The 22905-nt window shown below is 43.2% G+C and overlaps 2 protein-coding genes across 3 annotated transcripts in view; one reads left to right on the top strand and one right to left on the bottom strand.

The window, feature by feature from the left end:
- The window catches only part of STAB2 (stabilin 2), a 138640-nt gene extending 116545 nt beyond the window's left edge, over positions 1-22095 (top strand). Inside the window, exons 58-69 of the mRNA XM_065565181.1 lie at positions 224-331; positions 3254-3447; positions 4268-4409; positions 4857-4990; positions 7153-7318; positions 7571-7677; positions 8724-8843; positions 9760-9918; positions 16799-16906; positions 18227-18355; positions 20235-20351; positions 21176-22095. Coding sequence (XP_065421253.1) covers positions 224-331; positions 3254-3447; positions 4268-4409; positions 4857-4990; positions 7153-7318; positions 7571-7677; positions 8724-8843; positions 9760-9918; positions 16799-16906; positions 18227-18355; positions 20235-20351; positions 21176-21226 — 1535 coding nt within the window. The 3' untranslated portion in view covers positions 21227-22095. The remainder of the gene's footprint in view (positions 1-223; positions 332-3253; positions 3448-4267; positions 4410-4856; positions 4991-7152; positions 7319-7570; positions 7678-8723; positions 8844-9759; positions 9919-16798; positions 16907-18226; positions 18356-20234; positions 20352-21175) is intronic.
- NT5DC3 (5'-nucleotidase domain containing 3) overlaps positions 132-22905 on the bottom strand; it is a 58619-nt gene continuing 35845 nt past the window's right edge. Inside the window, exon 15 of one of the 2 annotated variants that reach the window (XM_042845497.2) lies at positions 132-266. The gene's annotated coding sequence lies outside the window, so the exon portion shown is untranslated. Of the gene's footprint in view, positions 267-7759; positions 9162-22905 lie in introns of those variants that run through there. The other variant, XM_008177012.4, reaches the window with a different exon arrangement.

The following is a 22905-nucleotide window of genomic DNA, read 5'->3' as shown; positions in this document are numbered from 1 at the left end:
TCTGAAGAAGTGGGGGTTTTACCCACGAAAGCTTATGCCCAAATAAATCTGTTAGTCTTTAAGGTGCCACCAGACTCCTTGTTGTTTTTGTAGTAATATGAATTGTCTCACAGGTTTTTAAGTAAACATGTACTGTATACAAGTTTTCCTTTATTCTCTAGATGAGATCACATTTTTAAAGTATAAGAAGTCATTTTCATCAGATATTTTACATTCTTCACAGCTCTGCTGCCTGTGTGTTCACCTAATTGTTCTAGTAACGCCGTCTGCAAAGAAAACAACATGTGTCAGTGTAAGCCATTTTATGAAGGAGATGGAATCACATGTACAGGTGAATTCATGTACTTCTGTCCCAGACCTGAAGCAGAGCTCTGTGTAGCTCAAAAGCTTGTCTCTTTTACCAACACATGTTGGTCCAGTAAAAGATATTACCTCACCCACCTTGTCTCTCCCCAAACGTTAAAGGCAAACGTTGCTGTTTTCACCTAGCCATTCACTTTAATACACAGGACTCATCAGAGTGAAATGTTAACTATCAAAGAGGGGCCTGAACAGTGGCAGATTAATGATTTTGCCGCCCCCAGCCCCATATGAACTTGTTTTAGTTTTTTTACAAATTCGTTTTAACTAAAACGAATCTAAATATCATTAAAATAATTGAACATTTACAAGTTTTATTATAAATAAAATTACAAGTACAGCGGACCCTCGCTTGAATGCGCATCTGTCTAGCACGATTTCGCTTACAGCGCGGGACCGCGTATGGATCCAAAACACTGCGTTCAAGCGGGGGTCCGGTGTATATCAAATATTTATTTTTTATTTTATGTAGATACAATAAAAGCAATAAAAGTGTGTGAGTAATAAGTAGTTACATTTGTTTACACCTACATCTTTGAGCGGCAAACTTATTAATTAATTCTGTATAATCCAGAGAAGTTGTTAGAGCCTTTCCAATTGTCAGGAGAGAAAGGGATTCTCGTGAGTATGTTTACTAAATGGCGTCGCGCAGTCATTGATGGATTCAATACGTGCTATGATTGGTAGAATCGCGGCATCACTGATGCCGTGATTACAAAAATGCTGCTATTATAAATTTGCAGCCCCTGTAAATTTGCCGCCCTAGGCCTAGGCCTTGTCAGCCTAGGCAATAATACGCCCCTGGGCCTGAACCAAAACTTTTGATCTAAAGACTTTCAGAGGTGGGAATCTGAAATAAATGAAGAGGTGTCAGGGTTCCCTCCCCACTCTGAACTCTGGGGTACAGATGTGGGGACCCACATGAAAGACCCCCTAAGCTTATTTCTACCAGCTTAGGTTAAAAACTTCCCCAGGGCACAAATTCTTCCTTGTCCTTGGACGGTATTGCTGTCACCACCAAGTGAGTTAGACAAAGATTCAGGAAAAGGACCACTTGGAGTTCCTGTTTCCAAAAAATATCCTCCCAAGCCCCTTCACCCCCTTTCCTGGGGAGGCTGGAGAATAATATACCAACCAAATAGGTAAACAAGGTGAGCACAGACCAGACCCTTGGGTTTTTAGGACACTAAAAACCAATCAGGTTCTTAAAAGCAGAACTTTATTATAAAGAAAAAAAGTAAAAGAAGCACCTATGTAAAATCAGGATGGAAGGTAATTTTACAGGGTAATAAGATTTAAAACACAGAGGATTCCCCTCTAGGCAAAACTTCAAAGTTACAAAAAACAGGAATAAACCTCCCTCTCGGCATAGGGAAAATTCACAAGCAAAAACAAAAGATAAGCGAACGCATTTCCTTGCTATTACACCTCTACCCTGATATAACGTGACCCGATATAACACGAATTCTGATATAACGTGGTAAAGCAGTGCACCGGGGTGGCGGGGCTGCGCACTCCGGTGGATCAAAGCAAGTTCAATATAACGTGGTTTCACCTATAACTTGGTAAGATTTTTTGGCTCCCGAGGACAGTGTTATATCGAGGTAGAGGTGTACTTACAATTTTTGTAATCTTGAATGCTTATTTCAGGCAGGGTTTTAGGAGATAGTTTTTCCTGCCTTGGTCCCTCTCTGTCCCAGAGAGAACAACAAAGAGAGCACAAAACAAAACCTCCCCCCACAGATTTGAAAGTATCTTCTTCCCTTATTGGTCCTTTTGGTCAAGTGCCAACTAGGTTATTTGAGCTTCTTAACCCCTTACAGGTAAAGGAGGGATTTTATGCTCCCCTTAGCTGTATGTTTATGACAAGAGTAGTTACAGATTTTTCTTATACACAGTGTGAGGTCAATGCATGGTTGCAACCATTGTAATAGACAACAGAGTTTGGCCCTGGAAGGCGCAACACGGTGATTTCATTGGGGCTTCACGTGTGTATATGTGAGGGCAACAAGATAGCTAGCTAGCTCTATTCGGGTATGGGAGGACTTTGTGGTTTTCCAGCTCAATAATTCATTGGCCGCAATCTTTGTTTGATTACCTGAGGCAAGGAAACTCTCTGACAATATTACTTGAGAGCTATTATTATTACTGGGACAGATCATCTCCTCCACAGACCCATACGTGGAGAGTTCATTCATCTGGAAAGGGGGCTTGGCACATTTCCCACTCTCCATTGTACGGAGTCAGGATTGTGGAAGGAGTAGGTAGGCTGGAGGACCATGGTGAATGCACACTCTCCCCTTTCCATTCCAGCTGAAGTTAGCCAGAAAAGTTAGTGCATCCCCAGGTTGTATTAACCTTTCTATAATCCACCCCCAAGGTCATTAGGAGCCACCATGGCCTGGGTGGAGTCCCTATTAGAGTGACTCCATTGTGGTACCAAAAAGCCAAGCAGAGCCACTGGGAGCCAGCACCACTGTGAGGTACTGAGCATGCGTGGCCCTGGCTTCTGGAGAATCTGCCATTCATGGGGACCATTTTTTGATGGGGTTGAGATCAGGAGGGACTTGCCCTGCAGCCCTCTGGGACAATGCAGAGGAATCTATAATCTTCATGGAGGTTTCCTTGCAAAAATTCCCTTGTTGAAGCAGGAGAGGATGGTCTGGGCCAGTTCTAATATGTTAGATTAGAGATGTGCCCAAGCCCCTGAAGAGGACTGGGACCCCTTTTGTGCAGGACTCTCTACAAATAGAGATTAGCCAAAGAAGCTTACAGTCTAGTCAGCCAAAAAGTGTTCCAGTTGCTTTTAAAGAACTGGAGGCAGCATTTCCTTGTGAAGGAAAGACACTCTTTAAAAATACACTAACTTACATATTTTCTTTTTGCTTTTTAGCTGTGAATCTTTGTAAACAAAACAATGGTGGGTGTCACCAGAATTCAAAATGTACCCAAACGGGTGTGACAGTCCTTTGTAGCTGTCAGAAAGGATACACAGGAGATGGCCGCACCTGCCTTCCTATAAATCTTTGCGCTGATGGGCTCAATGGTGGTTGCCATGAACATGCCATTTGTATAATGACAGGACCTGTAAGTTGTTGGTGGGGCTGGCTTTTTTGTTTTTTGTCTTGGAAATCCTGACGAGATGCCCACTCCACCTCCTAATGAAGTCAACAGGAGTCTTTCCAGTGACTTCAGTGGGAGCTGGACCAGACCACCCCTCCCAAATGTCCCTGACTTTGAGACATATCACTCGTCAATCCCAGCCTGCTTTCCACGTAACTTTGGCGTCCACTCAGCCTATTGGTGGAAACTGTTTACTAGAAATGCAGTATCATGAAACTGAGGTTATTTATACTAAAGGAATGGATCCCACAGCATGTTCAAGTATGCTGCATGCATATTTTGATAACCCTTATGCTGAGTGTCTCACCCCTCCCCATGTTGGGCCTTGGCAGGTTGGAATGTATAAGATGCCTAGAGGAGACATGTAAATATTCCTACAGCTAAATCTCACTTCTCAGCCTGTTTCAATCAATGTATTGTTAAATTCTTTTCTTGGGTCCATATGTATTTATTTAATTTTATTTTAAGTGGCTACCATGTATATTTATTATTATAATTCTTCAAAGCATACTCTGAGTGGTTTAGGTATAAATGCTTTGGCCTTAATTCAGCAAAGCACTTATGTACTTAAGTGTTTTGCTGAATAAGGATGAATTCTAATGTGTGTGTAAGTGGTTTATTGAGTCATAGCTTTTGCTAGTGGCATTTTAGCAAGTGCACAGTGTGCTGTTGCTGGACTCAGCAAATGGGATACTTCCATCCATTCAGAAAATACTATATTAGGTTGTCATTTTTATGTTTGTAAAACATTCTATTTGGACATTTTTATTCTTTCCCCTACCAGGATAAACGCAAATGTGAATGTAAAGATAACTATGTTGGTGATGGGCTTGACTGCACTGTGATGCAGCTTCCAGTTGACCGTTGTTTGCAAGACAACGGGCAGTGCCATGCCGATGCAAACTGTGCCGATCTTCACTTTCAGGGTCAGTATGCCAGATAGACTCAGAAGTAGCGTGGTGTGAAGAGCTTAGGCTAGGATCCTTCAATTGGATCCATCCAGGTGGACTCCTGTGTCCATGTCAAGTCTCACTGAAGTCAAAGGGGTTCTGCATAGATGTAGTAATTTAGGCCCTAATTGAACAATCCATCCCTATACAGCAAATCACTTAAGTACATGCTTAAGTCTTGTTGAAGTAATGGGACTTGTGCACATGCTTAAAGTTTAAGAATGTGCCTTAATATTTTGTGAGTTGGGACCTTTGAAAGCAACAGATTAAAATGATTCCAAATGGAAATATTACCCCACACGTGGCTTGTTACATACTAGCTACATTTCATGAAAATTCCTCAAGGATTGCTCAAACTATTACAGAACAGTGTTAAAAAAAACATACAGCCCTAAAGTTAAATTATTTATTGTTTACTTACAGATGCTACAGTTGGAGTTTTCCATTTGCGCTCTCCCCAAGGGCAGTACAAACTGACTTATGAAAAAGCAAAGGAGGCCTGCGCCGGAGAAGGGGCAACAATAGCTACATATAATCAGCTGTCATATGCTCAGAAGGTGATATAGTGCTGAACTTCAGTGGCAATGGACTCTGTGTGTGTACTGTATTTAGTGGCTGCACAAGGGTGAAATGGAACTGTCAGACTTAGCCATTTGGAAGTTGAGTGCTACAAGAATGTACATTTTTATCCTAAGGCGTGCAAGTTCTTTGCTCTAGGAATAGGCTTGGTAGAATTTGATTTATTTATTTTTAATTTCAACAGATAATATCAGTGTTTCTTTTTAATCTTTTTTAGATTGTTATGGATTTAAATTTTCACAGTTGTGCAAAATTATGGATTTGAAGCATTTTTTAGCTATTTAAATGTTCACACTTCTGGAAAATTATTGGGGGGGAGGGGCAGACAATTATTTAATGACAATAGATGTTGAGATCCAAAAAGTTAAAGCTTTATAACCATTAAAACACAAATTGCCAACGTCACAGGTAAAAATATACAAAGTAAATAACCTGAAATCAACAGATCGTACCTGTTTTTACTATTCATTCACTAGTCCATTTGTAACAAGCCTAATTCAAAAGTCTAAATTGCTGGATTTTGACTAAGTTCTCAAGCAGCATTTTTCTTACTTTGCCTGTCTGTAAATTTCAATTATCATCAGTGGAAATATTTTTTCATTGGTTTTAGTGTGTACAGTGAAATTGACATTAACTGACATTTACCAAGAAAAATCTAATCCTTCCAAGCCTATCAATGAACCAAGTTCTTCTCTTGAGTACAGACATAGAATGCTCATTGACTTCGAACAGGAATTGCACATGCACTTGTGAAGGCAGGATTTTGCCTTATGTCTGGAAGCTGAAAACCAACAATGGAAATCAAAATAGGGTTTTTTCTTTTTGTCAATTTCATAAACACACCGTAGGACAGTGACGTTCCTGTCCCTGTATTAATATCACTGTAATTACTGTAGGTGAATCAAAAGATTTGGAACCTTAGCTTTCTTGAAAAACTTTACTTACCTTGTTTTCTTCTATCCAACCTTCATTTCCATGTCAGGCAGCCAACCGATGTTAGAACTCTAATCTGTCAATCTTAAGCAGCTGCTTGAGACGTGGCAATACTAGCAAGCAAAAAAGTGTGTGCTGTACTAACTTTGTACCTGATTCTACTTCAATTAAAATTATTAGCAAAATTGTCATTGATTTTAGTGGTAACAGAGTAAGATTCTTTAGCAGCCAAATTTTAGATTTTTTTTTTATTACAGATTTTAATTACACACATTTTTTAAAGGAACTTACTTATTATAGAACTAGGCTTACACTTTTTTTCTTCAAACAAGGCTTTGGTTTTTTTCCTGGCTGGCGTAGGTCTCGGATAACCCTTTTAGTACTGTTTATACTAAGCATCTTCTAGATTATGTCTGGTTGAAGTCAATGAGAGTTTTGCCATTGTCTTTAATAGGGGCCAAGATTTCACCCTGGATTTGTAAAACTAGTTTTCAAGGGTGGGTCAGACTGATTGTCAAGTCATTTAGGATACAGTTTCCGCCTGTCTCATTCCTACTCAGAGTTCAAAATGTAGCAACAAGGCCCATTATTTAAAGAGACAAGAGATACTGGTGAGATGAAAGACTGGAGTGTGTGCAGTGTGTAAACTTTCTTCTTGGGCAAGTAGAGGCCTGAACCAAACCCAAGGATCTAGAGCCCTCTGGACATTGGGCACATTCAGCTCTGGATCTGAACAATGCCGTTCAGGCTCCTCTTTAGTGTAAATATTTCTCTGTGACAGCAAAACCAGCAATAACATTGGCTTTGAGTTTACTGAATAGTCATTAGTCACATTGCATTGAACTTGTCAACTCTTCTTCTGGGTTGATAAGAGGTCATTTTCATTCACCCAACTGCTGCTAAGCACTCTTTGGCCCTGCGCTTGCATTGAGTTCTGCATAGACAAACCCCCTGCACCTGGGACTCCACACACAGGTGCAGTGGTCAGTGCAGGATTGGGCTGAGTTGACATTCACCCTGGGCAGAAAGACCACACAAAGTCAATGCACGGCTTAAGCCCTCAGAATAGGACTTAAGTAGGACTTCCGTGGCACGTAGGCATTATGTTGGCCCTCTGTGGGAGGATGAGTTTCACTCACAGTGTGTTAGATTATTTACAGTTCTGTTTCCTCTGTGCTTTACAATATTATTAATGTGTTGGTTGCAGGCACAATACCACTTCTGTGCTGCTGGCTGGTTAGATAGTGAAAGAGTTGGTTATCCAACTGCCTTCTCTTCCCCAAACTGTGGATCAGGATTTGTTGGAATAGTTGACTATGGGCCTAGAGTCAACCTGAGTGAAGCCTGGGATGTCTTCTGCTACAGAGTCAAAGGTAACAGACTGCCTACTGCCTACATCTATGGTAGTTTGGTCAAAAGACAGCACTATAATTAGTTCCAGTAATGTCACTAAGTTTAAAGAGCCCAGCCCATTGTATTGGCAACAGGTTCTCTTTCTAAGCTAGGGAAAATTTCTTTGGACTGGCAAACTATTTTTCCTCCATAGAGCAGTAGCAAACAATCTCCTAGAATACACCATTCATTCTTGGCTTGTTATCTAAAAGACGTGTATTTGTATTTTACAGATGTGAACTGCACGTGTAAGACTGGCTATGTGGGTAATGGCTTCACATGTAGCGGGAACCTGCTACAGGTCCTGATGTCTTTCCCCATGTTTACAAACTTCTTGTCGGTATGGACTAAAGAAGAAGTGCATTGTTTTGAGATACAGACAAACTAAACCAAGTTTCACAGCATAGCAAATACCCCACACATTTGTTTACATGTAAATGTTCGCTTTATTAGCTCATTCCACTCACATTGAATAGCATACATGGCTGGGTAATCTCACTCTTCTTTTACTATATGAGAAAGTAAATACAAGCATTACAAAAATGCAGCATTAAAGCAGGGTGGAGCCATTTAAATCATGATTTAAAAAAAAAAAATCACTGGTTTAAACCCAGGTGGAGGCTTTGTAAAAATAAATTGAAAATTTGTGCTGTTGAAAAATGTAGATTGAACTAATATGTTAATAGTGGGTTTGGTTTAATTTTAAATGCCACAACTGGTAGAATATTTTATTTGAATGTTACCACGCTGCTAGAGGCAAAAGACAAAAGATTGACATTTAAGTCCCTGATCCTGCAAACACTAAGGTTGGTATGTAACTTTGCTCATATGAATAGCCTCACTGATGACAATGGGTCTACGCATGTGCTTAAAAGTTAAGCCTGTGTGTAAGAATTTGCAGCATCAAGGGCTAAAACTGTGTTCTTAATAAAAACTTCTCTCCAAGGGTATGTCTGCACTGGAGCTAATTTCCAGTTCAGGTAGGGATACCATGCCAGCTGTGATTGAGCTAGTGCGCTAAAAGGTAGCAACGTAGCCTTAGCTGCCCGAGCAGCGGGAGGGGCTAGCCATCCTGCGTATATACCTAGGGTTTCAGGCGGGATTGTATTTGGGTGGGCTAACCAGTCCCAGCCACACTGCTATTTTTAACATGTTAGCTCAGTCACAGCTAGTGTGGGTATGTCTCCCCGACCTGGGAATTACGCCCTGGCTCCAGCGTACATAGTCCCTGAACAGGATAAAATGGTTGTCACTTCAAAATTGTTTCAGTGTTAACAATGACGTTTTGTTTTTGTTTTTTAAATAGTATTCATTCAGCTTTTGTCACAATAACTGGACCATAATCCAGATTGCCCTCACTTAAGAATGAATTTGGTTTCTTCCTAGGAAGTCCTGGTTTACTCTAACAGCTCCACAAAAGGCAGAGAGTTCCTGAAATACCTCACAAACTTGTCAACCCGGGCCACTCTCTTCGCCCCAAACAATAACGGGCTAAGAGAAAATGAGGTGAGCATCTATTTATCCTTTTCTTTCATGGTATCAGTATTACCTCATTCTGAGCAGGCATGCTGGAGTCCAATAGTAACTGTTTAAATTTAATTTGAATGAATAAATCTCAGGAAGAGATGGCAGGCCGGATGGTTTTACTAGGTCGCTAATCAGATAGGCAAACTTGGCTCTCTCTTATTTTTCTCCCAGACAATCATGAATACAAGGTTACATATTGTTGGGCCCCTTTTAAGAATTTTTCATACAGTAGGTTTTGTTGCCGCTTATGCAAGTCCTTTCGAGGAAAGGTCAGCTCTCACTTATCTGCAACTGCATCTGTAAAGACAGTTGTTAAAAGAAAGTTCTGTGTAATATTGATACCTGGTATTTGTTACACATCCATTCAGAGGAGGTTATTCTTCTACCTTATCATGTCCTTCATCCCTTTCCAATCAACTGTTGCTTTAAATTTTATGGGTGGAATCCTGGTCATTGACTTCAGTGGGTCAGGAGTTCATCCTCAGGCCTGGGTTATCCCACAGTAGGACCAGAAGTTCATCCTGAGGCCTGTGTTATGCCCCAGTGGTGCGCTAGGTAGTTTGAAACTTGTACATTTCTTAAAGGTTTCCCACAAACACATTTTTAAAAGAAGTGGGCTTGGACCATTGTTTGATTCTTCAAGGCTCCTCTGTGCCTGTGATAGTGCAGAAAAACCAGCAAGAAGGGGAAGCCTTTTGTCCAGCTAATATATTTTGTTTTGTGTAATACTCTAGGGCCAAAAGAGCCACAGGCACTCTTGCTAAAGACCACTATGTCCAGGAATGCAAATAACAGAAATGGAGAATTTCAAAATCCATCCAGGGAACTTAATCTAGTGGTAAAATCAGCTGGGTGAGTTAGATTGGTAAATGTATCTATTTTCCCTCTTCTTTAGACACTTTCTGGACGAGACATTGAGTATCATCTGTCCAATGCCAGCACACTGTTTTATGAAGACTTGACCAATGGGACTACTCTTCAAACGAGGATAGGGAAAAGACTCTTAATTACATACAGCAGAAGCCAGGGTTACCAAATCCCGACAATGAAGAAGGTATTTGTGTTAAAAATAATTCTGCTGTCCTCACCCCTCTCCACCATCTTGTCCTTTGTCTTGCTTATTAGCAAGCACCGCACAATCCAGGGTAGCATTGCCCGAGGGAGAAGCAGCAAGCCAGGAGACTGCAATGATTTCTAGAGCAAGTTATTCAGCATTTCATTATAAGGTGCTGTTGAGTTACAGAAAGCTTGAAACGTGGGGTGGGGGAAGATGGGGTTGGCCAATATCGCCAGAAGCATGTAATGGCGCAGTGCAGGCTTGGGCCTAACTTGCACCTCAGGGTGGTAGGAGAGCTGGAGCGCAGTGGGAGGGGGGAATGGCATTTAGTTTACTACTAAGGAACATTCTTAGTTCCTGATCAAAAATTTTCATTAAAAACAAAAAAATGGCCTTTTAGAATGAACATTTTCACAGAAAATTGATTTTTTTTAAATCGTTTCTGCCATTTCCTAAAAAAGCTGACACCACCTCTCCCCAACAAAACCAGAAAAAGTCAAAACAGAAAATTCTTAAATTTTGGAAAAAATGTACATTTTCATTTATGGTAAAAATTTTCACCTTCTGCCCCAGCTCGAACACTTTGTATGACAGCAGCCTCCATGTAGCAACTCCGTTGGGCTAAACTCTGGCTGCATGTGTAACCCACACACCTCCTGGGTGTGGTGTTCTGTCTCATCTAGTGGCACCAAGACCACTTAGAGAGAGATTAATGAGTTTGCTCTACTGCGTTAGCTTATAGGCAGTTGGCTTTTAGCTCATGCAATAGAGGCTCATTTACTAAGTTCCAGAGGTTCAGGTTCGATCCCGTCTGCCGATGACCGGGGTCTGTTGGCATTACACATGCACAGCAAGAGAGAGTCCTTGCCCTAAAGAGCTTGTCATCAAGTAAGACTCTTGCAGACAAGCTTCCAAAGAATGTGTGTCTAGTGTTCCTTGGCTAGAACAGAAGGGTGGGCTTCTGAGGAAGGTGACACATGGGGAATAAATGAGAGCTGGAAAGAGATGGAAAGAAGATTGCTCTGGAACCCTTCCCTCACCCCTGTCTCCAGAAAAACATTCAGAGGTGACAATTACAGCGTATCAGATAAGGAATTTAAAAATAAAATTCCACCCTCCATTCCACTCTACTACCCCGTTAGAATATACTATAACGGGCAAACCATTGTCTCAGCACAATACTAAAATAATCTTTTCACTGCCACTTCCCCCTTATCTGACACTTGAGTAGAAAATAACCAGAGATCTATTTGGGGTGGAGGGTTGCCCTCCTTGAACCTTGGTCTGTGGGGGATGGGGAGGTGTGTTTTTCCAGTCCATGTGTCCAGTTGATTTTGGTCTCCAGGTGATTTGCAATACACAATCCTCCACCCCTCTGTTTAAAATCCACCCAGAGATCATCCAATTTATTTTCTAGTTCCCTTGAGGCTTCTCAGCATGCACGTGACTGAGCATGGTCCAAAACACTAGAGTATGCTCCTGTCAAAAAGTATACTCCAGCACACACAACTGTATCCCTACAAAGGTGTCTAGCCCTTTAAACACAGGTCACATGTTTGTACAGTTATAAGCCAACAGCAGGCTGCATACCAATCTTCAACCGGCTGAGTTAAACCACCTTCAATTTTCCTAGTTACAGCAGTGCCTAAAGGCGTGTAAGAGTGGAAGGGAAATGAAGCAGCTGTCTTACAAGTGTGCACCCTCCATTCAGCTAAGCACTTGCCTCTCTCTAGCATGTTGAAACAGCCACCCAACACACTTTCAAGGCTTTTTAAATGAGCACTGATGGGCTAGTAAAAGTAGGGAAGATTGAGATTATAACCTAGGCAGTAACAGTAATAGTTTTCCTATTATAGTGTCTGTTTCACTTCTTCCTTCTGGTGGCAACATTACATTTGTGTTTGCAAAACTGAAAATGCTTTAATCTAATCCCCAAGGCACTGGCACAGATCCGCACATTCACACTGGAGGACATCTGCATAGGGAGTTATTTAGAGGTCAAGCAAACACCTGCATCCACACCCTATCGGGCCATAGAAACGGATGTTCCACATGAAGTGGCTGAGCCCCTAAATCTTTCATAAGAACCTTCATGCTGCCAGGAGAGACTATAACTCAGAATCATGCTGGGTGACTTCTACCATCTCTTGTGTAGTGCAAACGACGGTCCACGTGATTCTGTTCTGTATGTAGAAAAGGCTGCTTTGCTCACTGTTGTCACAGCAACAAATTGTGACTTACTCACGAGCAAGATCAGCTGCGCTAATTCTTATTTAAAATATAATGCTTTAGACAGGGTTCAACACTGCATGTGGTTTTAGAGGGACTAGAAAAACAGGTAAAGATGACTGTAGCCTCAGCCATGCCCCACATACAGTGAGCACAGGTTTGGGGTAAGAAAAGCTGTTTGCAGCTTCCTGATCCTGGAGCCAAGCAGAGATCAGTTTGCCACTGGCATCACTGAGAGCAGCCCTGCCTCACCAGCCAGAGATTGTCACATCCCCCTCCCTCAGAAACTCCCCTGGCACCAGGGCCGGCTCTAGCTTTTTTGCTGCCCCAAGCAGCAAAAAAAAGCGCTGCCCACCGAGCGCCGGGCCGCACCGCCCCCCCCCCCAGCCGAGCGCCATGCCGACCCCCCGCCGAGCGCCGCCGGAACCGCCCCCAGAGCACCGCCCCCCCCGCGCCGCCCCCCTGCCGAGTGCTGCGCGCCGGAGCCCACCCGCCCCCCTGCACCGAGCGCCGCCGGAACCCCCCCCCCCGAGCGCCGAGCCCCGCGACGCCCCCCGCCGCCGGAGCCTGCCCCCGCCCCCTGCCAAGTGCCGCCGGAACCCCCCTCCAGCGCCACGCCCGCGCCGCACCCCCCCCCCCGCCGAGCGCCGCGCCGCCGGAGCCCACCCTCGCCCCCACCAAGCGCCGCCGGAACCCCCTTCCAGCTCCGTGCCCGTGCCGCCCCCTCGCCGAGCCCTGCGCAACCGGAGCCCACCCCCCCAGCGCCATGCCGCCGGCGTGCCCCCCCCCCCCGCTTCCCGCTCCCCCCGCCGCCCCAAGCATGTGCTTGGGTGCCTGGTGCCTGGAGCCGGCCCTGCCTGGCACAGCTCTATAGTGTAGGAAGCTGGATATGCTACATCTACATCAGCGAAAGATTCCTTAACTGCAAGAATCACCAGATGGTGAGATCCAGGCTCCTCTGTGCCATAGCAGCAGGATAAAAGGGACCAGACAGAGGCTCAGGATGGTTCCATAGGTAGCAAGAGTTCAAGATGAGTTTGTCAACTGCATTTAGAACAGTCTGGAGTGACTGTAGGACTGGTTGATCCATAGCCCATTACTTCTCCCTTTTCATCTCCAGATTGTCCATTCAACTAGAGCCCAGGGAAGCAGTGACCAAATGCTGCCATCCAAGACCTGTTCCATGGTCTATATGAAATGAGTTGGTGGGCTCAGACTGGTTGACAGGTGTCCACCTTGAAGTGCCACCAGCACAAATAGTATTTAATGATCGCCTCAGCAGAGAGCCAAAAATTGATGGGCATGGAGATGACAATGCTCCTGGCCAGGGTTGAGATACAGTGGCAAGGCCACAAGGAGACAGTTGTCCTGTTGCTCCCAGTATTGTACTTTGCTATTGAGTCAAGATTGTCAGTTTCATAAATCACTAAAAACATGACACAGATAAAGGGACAAAATTAATTTCCTGGCATTGTCCATTCCTGGATTTCCACTCCTGTTCGTTAGCTCTGGCCCAGAGGAGCCCTCAGAGGGTTTGAGCAATTGTGGGCTGATGTCCAATAACCAGGTAGGGTATTTTCTTTAGGCAAATGTATAATTACACAAGAAGAATCTCCCTCTTCTAATCAGTGAAAGACCTAGGGAAATAAGGTAAGTGAGGAACATGGAGACCTGGGAGATGGGTCGGAAATAGGAGGGAGCATGGGCTATAACGGCAGGGAGAAAGGAGGGTCAGGGCAAAACTGGGAGGCAAGATCAAATCAGTATCTTAGATGCCTATATACAAATGCTAGAAGTATGGGTAATAAGCAGGAAAAAATGGAAGTGCTAATAAATAAATACAACTATGACATTGTTGGCGTCACCGAAACTTGGTGGGATAATACACATGATTGGAATGTTGGTGTGGATGGGTACAGCTTGCTCAGGAAGGACAGATGGGAAAAAGGGAGGAGGTGTTGCCTTATATATTAAAAATGTACACACTTGGACTGAGGTGGAGATGGACATAGGAGACGGAAATGTTGAGAGTCTCTGGGTTAGCCTAAAAGGGGTAAAAAACAAGGGTGATGTCATGCTAGGAGTCTACTACAGGCCACCTAACCAGGTGGAAGAGGTGGATGAGGCTTTTTTTAAACAACTAACAAAATCATCCAAAGCCCAAGATTTGGTGGTGATGGGGGACTTCAACTATCCAGATATATGTTGGGAAAATAACACAGTGGGGCACCGACTATCCAATAAGTTCTTGGACTGCATTGCAGACAACGTTTTATTTCAGAAGGTTGAAAAAAGCTACTGGGGGGAAGCTGTTCTAGACTTGATTTTAACAAATAGGGAAGAACTCGCTGAGAATCTGAAAGTGGAAGGCAGATTGGGTGAAAGTGATCATGAAATCAGAGTTCGCAATTCTAAGGAAGGGTAGAAGGGAGTACAGCAAAATAGAGACAATGGATTTCAGGAAGGTGGATTTTGGTAAGCTCAGAGAGCTGATAGGTAAGGTCCCATGGGAATCAAGACTGAGGGGAAAAACAACTGAGGAGAGTTGGCAGTTTTTCAAAGGGACACTATTAAGGGCCCAAAAGCAAGCTATTCCGCTGGTTAGGAAAGATAGAAAATGTGGCAAAATACCAGCTTGGCTTAACCACGAGATCTTGCATGATCTAAAAAATAAAAAGGAGTCATCTAAAAAATGGAAACTAGGACGGATTACAAAGGATAAATATAGGCAAACAACACAGGAATGCAGGGGCAAGATTAGAAAGGCAAAGGCACAAAATGAACTCAAACTAGCTGCAGGAATAAAGGGAAACAAGAAGACTTATTATCAATACATTAGAAGCAAGAGGAAGACCAAGGACAGGGTAGGCCCACTGCTCTTTGAGGAGGGAGAAACAGTAACAGGAAACTTGGCTTCTTTGTTTCGGTCTTCACTGAGAAGTCTGAAGGAATGCCTAACATAGTGAATGCTAATGGAAAGGGGGTAGGTTTAGAAGATAAAACAAAAAAAGAACAAGTTAAAAATCACTTAGAAAAGTTAGATGCCTGCAAGTCACCAGGGCCTGACAAAATGCACCTTAGAATCCTCAAGGAGCTAATAGAGGAGGTATCTGAGCCTCTCGCTATTGGAAAATCATGGGAGACAGGAGAGATTCCAGAAGACTGGAAAAGGGCAAATATAGTGCCCATCTATAAAAAGGGAAATAAAAACAACCCAGGAAACTACAGACCAGTTAGTTTAACTTCTGTGCCAGGGAAGATAATGGAGCAAGTAATTAAGGAAATCATCTGCAAACACTTGGAAGGTGGTAAGGTAATAGGGAATAGCCAGCATGGATTTGTAAAGAACAAATCATGTCAAACCAAACTGATAGCTTTCTTTGATAGGATAACGAGTCTTGTGGATAGGGGAGAAGCGGTGGATGTGGTAAACCTAGACTTTAGTAAGGCATTTGATACGGTCTCGCATGATATTCTTATCGATAAACTAGGCAAATACAACTTAGATGGGGCTACTATAAGGTGGGTGCATAACTGGCTGGATAACCGTACTCAGAGTTGTTATTAATGGCTCCCAATCCTGCTGGAAAGGTATAACAAGTGGGGTTCCGCAGGGGTCTGTTTTGGGACCGGCTCTGTTCAATATCTTCATCAACGACTTAGATATTGGCATAAAAAGTACGCTTATTAAGTTTGCAGATGATACCAAACTGGGAGGGATTGCAACTGCTTTGAAGGATAGGGTCATAATTCAAAATGATCTGGACAAACTGGAGAAATGGTCTGAGGTAAACAGGATGAAGTTTAACAAAGACAAATGCAAAGTGCTCCACTTAGGAAGGAATAATCAGTTTCACACATACAGAATGGGAAGAGACTGTCTAGGAAGGAGTATGGCAGAAAGGGATCTAGGGATTATAGTGGACCACAAGCTAAATATGAGTCAACAGTGTGATGCTGTTGCAAAAAAAGCAAATATGATTCTGGGATACATTAACAGGTGTGTTGTGAGCAAGATACGAGAAGTCATTCTTCTGCTCTACTCTGCGCTGGTTAGGCCTCAACTGGAGTATTGTGTCCAGTTCTGGGCACTGCATTTCAAGAAAGATGTGGAGAAATTGGAGAGGGTCCAGAGAAGAGCAACAAGAATGATTAAAGGTCTTGAGAACGTGACCTATGAAGGAAGGCTGAAGGAATTGGGTTTGTTTAGTTTGGAAAAGAGAAGACTGAGAGGGGACATGATAGCAGTTTTCAGGTATCTAAAAGGGTGTCATAAGGAAGAGGGAGAAAACTTGTCCACCTTAGCCTCTAATGGTAGAACAAGAAGCAATGGGCTTAAACTGCAGCAAGGGAGGTTTAGGTTGGACATTAGGAAAAAGTTCCTAACTGTCAGGGTGGTTAAACACTGGAATAAATTGCCTAGGGAGGTTGTGGAATCTCCATCTCTGGAGATATTTAAGAGTAGGTTAGATAAATGTCTATCAGGGATGGTATAGACAGTATTTGGTCCTGCCATGAGGGCGGGGGACTGGACTCAATGACCTCTCCAGGTCCCTTCCAGTCCTAGAATCTATAAATCTAAATTTTACTTTGCTCCTGAAGTCAGAAAGGTCAAAACTCAGTTCCCACTGTTCTTTTTCTTGGTTAGAATGAGACCAGATACGTGGATGGAAAATCTATTCTTGAATGGGATATCATTGCTTCCAATGGAGTAATCCATGTCATTTCAGAGCCCTTAAAAGCTCCTCCTCCAACTGTAAGTATTTGTTGTTGTTGTTATATGTTTTGAGATCATTGCTGTCAGTTGTGAATAACTTGTCCATACAATCGTCCTACAATTCCTTAAAAGTAGCCTGTCAGTTGCATTCTGGTTTTATTTCCAGGTTAAGAATTTACTTTAGTATAAATTGAATTTAAAACTCAAGGACAAAGTTATTGGTAGAGTTGGTCATTTTTTTTTCCCCGATGGAACAATTATCTGCTAGAAAATGCTGATTTGACTGAATCAAGTAATTCTGTGGGAATTTGTCAAGTCCATCAAAACTTCCTATGGAAGCTTCAGCTGTCCCAGATCTGTGGCTCCCCTGAAGCTAGCTCGGATGCTGGTTTACCACATCAGAAATTTTTGAAAAATTCCATCTTCCAAAATGGAGTTCTTTGAAAGTTTCTGTCCTTGGGAAAATTTTGCATTTCTGATTTTTCATTGCGACTCAGAACGAAAACAATTCTGTGAAGTTTTCTGCAGGATGGAAATTCCAATTCCCACACCATTTAGATTAGCAGATTATCACCACAAATCATACCAAGATAGCAAGGCTCATGAACACACCTATATTCTCCTTTCAGTGTGTGCAAGTTTGGCACTTTGCCATATTCTGAGCAAGATCACCCTAAGAGCTTGTCTACACATAAGTTGTACTGCTTTAACTACAGCTTAGGTGTAATTGTACCAGTTTGACCTTCTCAGTCCAGTTAGAGTGGAACAACCCCATCTGGTGTCGGTGCAGTTATACGGCTATACGCATTTACAGCAGTGGAGCCTGTCCCTGTACAGAAAGGGGAATCAACTATTCCAATCGAAGGCATCTTTCTACTATATAACTGCATCCACATTAAGGGTTGTATTAGTGTATGTATTTTGATAATAGTTCACACCCCCAGCTAACAGACAGAATGTGTGTGTAGACCAGGATTGTATCATTCCACTCCCACACACTTACCTGCATGCAAATTCTATTGCAGAAGGCTACATTTCCCACCTTTACAGTACAATTGTCTGACCATGTTTTTTCATAAGAAGGAACCTTCCCTGAGGAAAGGGATCGCTGGCTGATCAATGAGCAGCTTGGATTCTGTTAGAAAATGAGGGTTTGTTTTAACCCATGTTTGAGGGTCTTAGACCTGGGAATTCTCAAGCACAAAAGCAGATCAAGAAGAATTAAACGAGAGGCAGCATCCCTGCCTCTTACCCTGCCCTCGGCATCCTTACAGTGCACAGCATTTTAAATTAGGGTCTACCGCTTTGGAATGATGCTCAGCTCCCGGCTCCAGCACTCACTCCTCTCTCTATGATCAGGCTTCTCTCCACGCTGGATTTGGAACAGGAATATTCTTCGCCATCATCCTGGTTATTGGAATCGTGGCTTTTGTCGGGTACTCGTACTTCAGATTCAAGAGGAGAAATATTGGCTTCCAGTATTTCAAGGTAGGAGGAGGTTGAGTGTGAAATTGAATGAGAAGGGGTCAGCACCTTCTCATGCCCATCCCCAGTAAGGGGCAGATACAAGCTACAATGTCCATCTTGTTTGGGTCTGTCTTCAAAAACATCCTTCCTTGTTACTATGCTAGTTAGTAAATATGCTTGTTTGCGTCAAACCACCCCCCCAACGCACACGGCTGCCTCTATGTGCAGGGTCAAAAACTCCGTTCCTGAGAATCTAGGGGCTGTTCCTACACTTGGAGAGAGGCAAAGTCTCTTAAAATGGTCACAATGGAGCTTTGCCCAGGCAAACCAACAGCCTGCACAAGAAACCTCCCAGCTTCCCTCCCACCCCAGCCCGTTTACCTCAAAACAAGGACAGTCTCTGCAATCAAGGGAGCACAAGAGCCTAAACAATGAAGCGGCAAGGCCATGCCCATCCTAGTCAACAGCAGTCCTGCGTGGGCCACGTGCTCTGTGGGGATGCAGTGTGCATGCTGTCCTGCATACCAGGGTGAAACTGTGCTTGCCTGAGGCACAGTCCTCCCAAGAACTCTCCCTAGGGCAGTGTTCACACCCACCCACCCATGGCCCCCAGCCTTGCTCTAAGCTTGTATTCTATAGCAGCCCTGCCACAAAGTCCTATTTCTCCAGCTCACCTAGACACACAGCTTCAGGAGGCCATTAATTTGGAAGCCTAACTATGCCCACTTAAGTGGACCACCACACAATACCCTCATTTTACCGCCAACCATCATGCTAGTCCTGGGCTTGTCCAGCGTGACAAGTGAGTGTTTGAACCAAGATTTGATAGCAAGGAAGGGCAGAGATTTAGACAAGTTAAAACATTTGCTAAGGTTCTAAAAAGTAACCTTAGATGCGATATCTAACATGGAGCCAACCAACACCGCTTAGCTTTGCACAATGCCTTCACAGGAAGCAATCCAGTAACGAAACTATTCAGCACAAGATGCAAGGATGGATGGGAAAAAAAGAATGTAAAAGGGTCATGTAAAAGGATCAATCCGAAAAATTTTCCCCCAGAAATAGCCAGTTTTTGTCCCTACCTATCATACGCGCCGACTTCCCCTCTGCCCAGTGGATGCCAACCCAACTCTGGCTCTGCCCCTACCCTGCCTCTTCCCACCCCTATTCCACCCCCTTCCCCCAAGTCCCCGCCCCACCTTTTCTCCGCCTCCTCCCCCAAGCACGCCGTGTCCCCGCTCCTCCCTCTCCCTCCCAGAAAGTCCTAAGCACCGCCAAACAGCTGTTAGGCAAGCGGGAAGTGCTGGGAGGGACGGGGAGGAGCAGGGACGCGGTGCGCACAGGGAAGGAGGAAGTGAGGAGGGGGTGGGGGGAGCTTGGCTGCCAGTGGGTGCGGAGCACCTGCTAATTTTTCCCTGTGGGTGCTCTAGCCCCGGAGCACGCACGGAGTCCGTGCCTATGTTACCTATTCTAGCTCCTGCATTTAACACGAATAGTCATTTAGGATTGTAAGAGGAATATTGACCAAGGGAAATGTGATTTATTCGTTTTATGCACCCAGAGGCCCAAAGTGAGATTGGGAACCCGGTCTGCTAGGCATGGTACAAATAACACTCCCCATGCTAAAGCATTTGCAATCTAAGTAGAGAAGACAAAGGGGAGGGAGTGGGAGGGGGGGAGAGAAGTGATTTGCTTAAGGTCACGTAGTAGAGCTGGGACCAGAACTCACGTCAGCTGAGTCCAAATCCAACGCTCTAGCCATTAGACCACACTGCCTCCAGTCACTACACCAATGCAAATTACTTGGTTATGTGCGGCAGAGTCAATGAAACTCTGAATGCCTCACATGATATGCCAATGCAGAATGTTGGATTTTAAATGGGTGTATGGTTTTATACAGTCAAAAGAAGACATAGATGTAACAGCACTAGACAAGCCACGGCTTTCAAACATCACAAATCCCTCCTATGAAAGTTCTTCTCCTCCTCCACCTGAGCCTACCTACGATCCTTTCTCTGTAAGTTTTCATTTTGATTTTGGAGACTATGATAATAGTTTAAGATCGTGGAGATGGAATTCTGTAATGGGACAGTGTCTGTCAGGAAGGAGGGGGTCTATACTTGGGGGAGGGGGGAATAAAAATCCCACCATTGCTACCACTGGGCCAGCTCCACCAGTAGCAATAGTGGGACTCTAGATCACTCAGCAGCATTTTAACAACCAGAGCTAGCTGTAAAAGGCACTGTAAGAACAGATGTTCCAGAGTGAATATTCCTATAAAAAAACTTGCATGCTGCTCTTGTATCAGTTTGACGATCATTCAGCAGCATTTTACAAGCCTGCTGTTACACTCGGACAAAAGTTTGCAATAGCAAGGGGACACAAATATTTGGGGCACTATGTAATCCCTCCCTCCGCCATAATAATTGCAGGGAAAGGTTAAAGAAACTGAAGGCAAGTGGGGTTAGTCCTTATGGCCCCGATTCAGCAAAGCACTTAAGCATGTGCTTAAAAATCCTATCGACTTCAGTAGAACTAAAGCCTGAGCTTTAAGGGCTTTGCTGAACTGAGGCCCTTATAGGGCTGATGACTCAAGTTTACTTTGCCTCCGTTCATGGTGGCTGGATTCAAATAACATGATGCAATGCTGTTCTGGATGTAGGATGAATGACATTTTGGGGGAAATCTCTCACTGAAAAGAATCTGGAATGCAGTTTAATGTTTGTGCTGGGTTTTGGATTTTCTATTGCACATGCGGTAGGCACAATAGGTACAGAAATTCACTGTCTGGGAAGTTATAGATTGGACAATAGAGTCTGATACTTCATTTATATTTTATAGGATTCTGATGAACAGCAACTTGTAATGTGTGGGCCTCACGATCAGTTTTGAAGACAGAAGTTGGAATTATCAACAATGAAAAAAATTTCTCTACAGTCTAAAATTAACATTTACTGTGAATAAGCCCTGCCTAAGCACTTCAGGGAAAAAAAATTACTTTTTACAATTTTTTTTTCCCAAAGTGTTTAAAATGTAGTCCTAGGTGTGTAAGACAGAGAATTTGCTGAAAAGTTGGTTGCATGCAAGGAATATCAAGTTCCATTTTAAACAAATACAAAACTAACGTAGAAATGTATTCCTCTGCCTAGGAAATGTTTAAAGGTTATTTCTATTTAAGGACATACTAGTTGCTAGACAACAGCCCACGATGACTTACAGTTTTTCAGAACACCATGTAGCCACTTTGATTTACGATGCCCGTCTTTCTGTAAAGAGATCAAACTGCCTCTTAAACACATAGTCCTGATGTCCTCTGATGACCGTACTTGGAGGATGTACTCTGTTTGCGCTACCCTTGTGTCTTTATATCTAATTTTGTCCTGGGGTCGAATCCAGAAGTGGCTGACGAGCAAAAACTGCAAATATTGCTTAAGGCTTATGACCTTCATTTTTAAAATTGTTTGATCTTAACAATGCTCTTCCTTCTAAAAAGTGAACTAACTGTGAATGCAAGCACAGTATATCTGGTTTGCCCACTCTGAGCCATTTATGGATTCTTTGTGTCATTGTTATGAAGAAGAAATATTCATTGTAGAGGAATTAACGAGGAATGCAAGTCATGTATGACTTTAACCTTGTTTTGTTCTTTTATTTCAAGTCATTTTTGTGCAGAATAGGCATTCTGCTTGTTTACTGCCTGCTTTGCCTTCCCTGTTCACTTTTCAGTGGTCTGTGTAAAGTAAAAAAAAAAAAAAATCTTCTGCATTGTCTGTGTAGTGTATTTGTGTCAACTCAGTTACACACGAGATGCAAATTTTAAATGAACAGTAATAGCAGCTGCCGTTTCTACATGTACTATAGTAAAATAAATAATGAAATAAGGTTGGAGGCAGGGAGGTGGGGAAATTCAGTCTTAATGCTGAAGCAAGTCTCCAGCTGACTGGAAAGGCTACATAACACAGTAAACCTCAAGGAGAGAATTTTATGTTTGTGATAGCAGTGGTGGTAACATTTCATTTCAACTACACCTCTACCTCAATAGAACGCTGTCCTCAGGAGCCAAAAAAATCTTATCGTGTTATAGGTGAAACCGCATTATATTGAACTTGCTTTGATCCGCCGGAGTGCGCAGCCCCGCGCCTCCCCCCCACCCCCCCACGAGCACTGCTTTACCGCGTTATATCCGAATTTGTGTTATATCGGGTCATGTTATATCGGGGTAGAGGTGTATATAGTTATTGGCATTCTCTTCTCTCTTTCATAACAAGTCATTTTTTGTGTAGCACGGGATTACTTTCATATAACTATCCCAGGATCTTTCAGCAGATTAAGCAATACAAGCAAACCTCATAGGTTACAGTATAGTGTATGTCTACAATATAATTTAACACCTGCAGCTGGCCTGTGTTCGATGGCTCGGGCTTGGACTGCAGGGTTGTAAAATGGTGGTGTAGATGTTCAGGCTGACATGGACAAGCCACAGGTGTTTAATTGCACTGTAGACATACCCAGCATTTGTTGATGTAGTCAGGCTCATGTGAGGAATTCCAAGTTTAAAGGGTAAATGACTG

The sequence above is a fragment of the Chrysemys picta genome, chromosome 1, assembly GCF_011386835.1.
Source record: "Chrysemys picta bellii isolate R12L10 chromosome 1, ASM1138683v2, whole genome shotgun sequence".
Taxonomy (NCBI): Eukaryota; Metazoa; Chordata; order Testudines; family Emydidae; genus Chrysemys; species Chrysemys picta.
The sequence above is the reverse complement of the archived record's forward strand: the minus strand, read 5'-3'. Positions and strand labels throughout refer to the sequence as shown.